The following is a 6,000-nucleotide window of genomic DNA, read 5'->3' as shown; positions in this document are numbered from 1 at the left end:
TTCCACCCATCTAAGCAATAAAAAAAAATAAAAAAATTGGACATCGCTCGAAATGTCAACCCAAAGTATCCCGATACTCTCGGAAGGTTGCAGGGGTACTCCTTAGAATTGCGGCGCAATGACAAAGGGTCCTTCTTCACGGTGATCTAATTAGCTCACGTTCAGGAACCCACTAGTGTTGAACGATTACCCGAGCCTATAGATTTCAAGGCTTAAAAGGAATGCTGTGGTGATATCACATCTCATCTGCTCAACTTTTATTGTACATAAAAAATAACTGACACGTCAAAAAAACAAAACGCCGCTTCACCTCAATATTTACCATTCTACAAAAGTATTATAGGTAATAGCTGAAGCACACCTGAATGTTTTCGGCAAGCATGTGATGTCAGTAATCTCTAATCCCCTACACAGGTGTCAAATTGAAATTTCATGTCGCGACGAAACAATCTCTCTTGATCGCCATGCCAGCTATTATCAAAATACAATGGATTCCTATTTTGTTGTCATAAAATGTTAAGGTTCAGTGTTTCATATTAAATTGTAATTTTCTTTCACGTTTCACTGATGACTGACTGTATTAACCTAAAATAAGCCCATATATGTACATCGGCAATGTCAAATACGAACATGAGAGAAAAATATATAAAAAGAACGAAACATTGAGGCTAAAATCATTGTCGTCCAAAACAATGGGTGTCCAAAACGCATTCATTTAACATAACAGTTCATGAAATTCAATTTCGAAATGCTCTCACAAAAGCTGTTTGGGACGTTTCCGCGTTGTATAAAAGACCTATTTCCATTTTACACTTCGCTAAAAAAGTGACATGCTACAGAATTTTATGCAAATTCACATAGTCATAAACAGAAGTCCCATCTAACGTACCGTATGTTAGAGAATTTTTCCTATATAAGTCTGACTGGAACGTTTCTGTTGTGCACAACTAAAACTTTTTCTCTAAGCATACAAAATAAGGTTTATGTCATTTACAGCCCAGGCTTTATGATAATACCAAAATCAAACACAGTCATTTATGTTACTAAATTCTATTTTAATACAAATGCTTATGCTTTCTTTATCATTTATAAAGAAATTCTAAGAAAGTTACAAATAAATTATAAGATGTCACAGTTATACAAAAACGTAACCACAACCCATTGCATATTAAGTACATACTCAGTTTTATTTATTGGAATCTCAATTTTTCACTGGCGACTAGACAGACAAAAACCTAGCCTTGCAATGTAAAAATTAAAAAACCAATAATTCTTTAAACCATTCTGATATTTACAATTGTCTAATTGCTAACACAGTATATGAAATTCGTTATCGATAGATTTTATCTTCATGAGGAGGCAAGCTTATGAAATACGGCGCTGGTCCAGGAGGTGGAGGCGCAATGTACCTAACAGAACCCGGTCCTGGTTGAACCTTATGAGGCAATGTTGCTGTTGATAGAGAGGCTGGTGGCATTGTGCCGGTATAACCGGGCCAAGGTGGACCCCATACTGCTGGCGCACCGCCTGTTGGGCTATTAGCTAGTGGTCCACCCCTGTATGATGTTGTCGTCATCTTTAATCTTATAATACAAATTGCTACTATTAAAATAGCTATAAAAGCAACGACACCACTAACTATTCCAATTATGAGATTGTCATCGTTCGACGCCGTTGCAACACCGATAACAGGAGCACCTTTCGGTTCTCCGGATATCTTTGGTCTATCGTGAGATGGAGCTACTGACCATATAATATCTGGTTCAGAAGATGTGCGGTGAACTAAGCGTGGTGGAGACGTTGTTGAAACACTGGAAGTTGATGTAGCTGTTGTTCGTCGTTTTGAGTCACAAGTTAGTTCATCGTCTCCTATTTCAACAAGTAAATATCCAGATAAATAGTCTGGTGACTGACAGCGAATATTATCAATTCCAACATTTGGTAGCCATCGTCTCAAAGCCCGAGCATTGCAGTCACATCTGATAGGATTGGTATCCAAACCTAACATCGATAGATCTGCACGTCTATCGTCGAGCGCCACCAGCAACTGAGGTTGTAAAGTCTCCAATTGACTGCCGCCAACATCAATTGTTATTTGCGATGACCTCGGTAGAGGAAATAGCAAAGCAGGTGGTAATGTTGACACAGAAGTATTACGAAGTCTAACTACTATAGCTGGAGCTTTTAAACCAGCTAATACACCCGAAGACACTGTTTTTAATCGAGATCCTCTAATGCCCAATTCTTCGAGACGAGGATGTAACGTAGAGTGTAGCTGATCTGGCCCGATATTTGTGTCTTTCAGTTCAACATCTAATTTTTCTAGAGCAAATAGATATTGCAAAGTTCCTTGAACGTCAAAATAGCCAAGTCTTGGATAGCCAAAAGCCCTTAATTCAATGAGGTTTGGAAGAGATCTAAAGGCATTTTTTTCAATTCTTGTGCATTTGTCTAGATTATTCATATTTAACACACGAAGCGACGTTAAGCCCTCAAAATTCCCGTCCATGATCATGACTATGGGATTGTTAGAAATGTTTAATCTCTGTAAATTCTTCAGCTTAGGCCATGACACCGCTAAAGAACCCGATACATCTGATATTTGATTGTAAGACAGATCCAAAGATTCCAATAGTGTAGTTCTTGAAAACGTTTTATCAGATAAATTTGTAATGTTATTAAAAGACAAATTTAAGCTGCACAAAAATGGAGTCTCAAGTTGTCCCAGAGTTTGAATTCCCGTGCCAGCCAAATTTAGTTCGCGAACAGTTTTCGGTTCGTTGAGCACACTATCGATCGATTTTTGTGATAAAGGATTAAAAGACAAATCTAATTTCTTTATGTTTACCAAAACACTGTCTTCGGCTGGTATGTCAACTATTTTGTTGTGTGACAAATCTACAGCAGAAACAAAGAAGTATTGCTTCTGTAAAGCTTTCAGGGGTGGATGTTCGAACAAATTTCCACTTAGATTTATATTTTCGAGCATATGTAAACGATTCCTTTCAAAAATACTATCAGGTAGTTCAGCAAGCATATTCCCTGCTAAGTTTAAAGTTTCTAATCTTATTAGTCCTTCAAAAAGTCGATCTCCCAAGCGGTCGATTTTATTCTGAGACAAATCTAATCGTTGTATTTGCGACGAATTATGGAAGGCCATTTCGCTAACTGTTTCCAATTCATTTCTTGCTAGTAAAATTGTCCTCAGTTTTGGAAGGCGAGCAAAATCAAGCTCATCGACATTTTTCAAAGCGTTTCCAGATAAATCAACTAATTCTAAATACTGCAAGGTACTTATAAGCTCCGACGGGAAGAAGTTGAATTTATTGTTTGAAAGTTTGATTTCTCGCAAACGAGGGTGTATTTTGAAGGCAGAGGGAAACAAGTAGCTAAGCTGATTGTCTGAAAGATCGATTACTTCTAGACTTGTTCCTGTGTTGAAAAATTCTCCCTTAAAAGCGCTTAACTGATTACCTTTGAGTGACAAATATTGTATAGACATCACATTGACAAACGATGGCGTTCTTAAATTGACAATATTATTATATGACAGATCTAGATGTGTCAAATTTCGAAGATTCTTAAAGGTGTTCTCAGAAATTTCTTGCAGAAGATTATTTGATAAATGTATTTGCTGTAAGTTAAAATTTTTGGAGAATAAATTCACGGGGAGAGCTTTTAATCCATTATAGCTTAAATCAATAGTCAATAATGCTTGGTTGTGTTGGAATAAGTTTTGAGGTAAAACGTTAATATGCTCGTTACGGCTCATATTTAAATGTGTCAAACTCGGTATAGACTCAAAAGCCTCGACAGGTACATTTGATATCTGATTGCCAGAAATATCTAGAAACCAAAGGCTCACAAACTTTAGTTGTTGTCCAGTGAATCCTAGAATTCTGTTTTGGCTTAAAGACAGAAACTGTAGCGATTGTTCCAATCCATCGAATACTTCAGCAGCAATCGTATTCAGTAAATTTCCTGACAAATCCAAGTGCCTTAACATTTTGAAATGATCAAATGCTGCCGTCGGTAGTTCTCGTATAACATTTCTTGACAAAACCAAAGAAGTCACTCTATCTGAAACCGATCTAAGTATATCGTTTGATAGAGCCGTTACTCTGTTAAATCCTAGATGCACTGAAACTAGATTTGGCAAACGTGACAGTGCAGTAGCAGGGATCAGCAGAATGTTGTTGTCTCGCAAGAGGAGAGTTTTAAGGCTTGTCAGTCCGTCGAAGGCATTATCTTCGACCTGGAAATCACAAAAAGCATATTTAAGTCAGTATAAATAAGTAAGTACACAAATCTAGTAAATATGTCAGATGGTAGTTATCTCGGAAAATTTCGCTGTACAAATAAAATATTGTTACCTCGTAATTAAATTCATTATAATTGTAACGATCAAAAGAAGAAGTGTCTTTATTAACTGAACTCGTAAAATAAAGTTTTGTAAAAGCTATCTTTATTCTTTATTGTACACACAGTTAATACAATGCAATAATTGCGAAAACTTATAAAACGGCGAGCTTAACTCAACAATTGAGCTATCTACCATCTAACCGTTCTTAAAGAGGGAGAGATTTACATAAGTTAGCAAGCTTAGTTAGTTAGTAAGCTTTATTACGAATTTCTTTTTTTTTTTCAGATATAAAAGGCATTTAAATTATATTATAGTATTTCTGTCCAATTCTAAACCAAAATGATACATAGGCGGCACTGAAAATTTCGGAAATTAACGAAGTGACACAACATTACTATTTAAAAATGTATTTATTGCTTTTCAAAGAATTCTCCGCGAAATTTGACACATTTTTCCATACGATGGAACCAATCATTGAAGCAACCATTCCATTCGGAAGTTGGGATCTCCAAAATGGCCGTTTTGTAGGCGTCCACAGCTTCTTCAGGTGATGAAAATCTCTGTCCACGCAATTTATTCTTTATTTTAGGGAAAGTATAGAAATCATTAGGGCTTAGGTCGGGGCTGTACGGCGGATGGTCTAATAATTCTATGTTTTCTTGCTCTAAAAACTCTTTTGTTCTGTGCGCGGTGTGAGAACTCGCATTGTCGTGATGGAGGATGATGCGGCGGTTGCAGTTCTCTTTACGGAGTTCAGAAACGACCTGTGGCAAACAAATGCTAGCATACCATTCTGCATTAACCGTTCTTTGTCCCTCAAAAGGAATAGTCGTAACATGGCCGGTTTTGGAGACAAACGTGGCCACCATTTTTTTTGCAACACTCCGTGAACGAACAATTTTTGTTGGCTTTAACTCATTTTCGAACACCCAAACTCGTGACTGGTTTTTTGTTTCGGGTTCGTACGCGTATATCCAGGATTCGTCACCTGATACAATGTTGTATACAGCATTTGAGGATCATGCGTGGAATCTTTCGAGAGTTCTGACGCACCAAGTAACGCGAGCCGCTTTTTGCTCTTCACAGAGCGAATGCGGTATCCATCGAGAAAACAACTTTTTTACACCTAATTGATCATGCAAGATTATTTGTATTTGACTCATGCCAATGTCTAAAGTTGCCTGAATTTCGCGGTATGTCACATATCGATCTTCCTCAATCAGCTTACGCACAGCATCAACGTTTTCTTGGGTGACTGCAGTTTTTGGACGACCTTGACGGGGATCATCACTGAGCTTGACACGTCCACGTTGAAACTCAGCACACCAGCGATAAATTGTGGTTTTGGATGGGGCTTCATCACCAAATGCAGAAATCATCCCGTCAACACACTGTTTTTGTGTTAAACCACTTCGAAAGTCATAATAAATCATCGCTCTTGAATTTTCTCGAGTCAATTCCATTTTCTCAACGACTAAACAAGTTTGACAAAACCTCGTGACAAGACCGAGAATCTTTTTTTAAATAAATAAATGGTATTCGATTTTTAAAACCAAGGAGTTTTCAATTAAAAAGATTTTAATATGACAGGAACAGTGGAAATATTCCATTCCCGATACTTTTAGTGCAGCCCTCGT

General features: G+C 37.3%; 1 protein-coding gene across 1 annotated transcript in view; it reads right to left on the bottom strand.

Annotated features, from left to right (window-relative positions):
* Positions 1-1,034: 1,034 nt before the first annotated feature.
* The window catches only part of LOC114239930 (uncharacterized), an 87,389-nt gene continuing 82,423 nt past the window's right edge, over positions 1,035-6,000 (bottom strand). Inside the window, exon 7 of the mRNA XM_028170361.2 lies at positions 1,035-4,255. Within this exon, the coding sequence (XP_028026162.2) occupies positions 1,331-4,255 (2,925 nt within the window). The 3' untranslated portion in view covers positions 1,035-1,330. The remainder of the gene's footprint in view (positions 4,256-6,000) is intronic.

This window comes from Bombyx mandarina, chromosome 06 (assembly GCF_030267445.1).
Source record: "Bombyx mandarina strain Sakado chromosome 06, ASM3026744v2".
Lineage (NCBI taxonomy): Eukaryota > Metazoa > Arthropoda > Insecta > Lepidoptera > Bombycidae > Bombyx > Bombyx mandarina.
The sequence above is the reverse complement of the archived record's forward strand: the minus strand, read 5'-3'. Positions and strand labels throughout refer to the sequence as shown.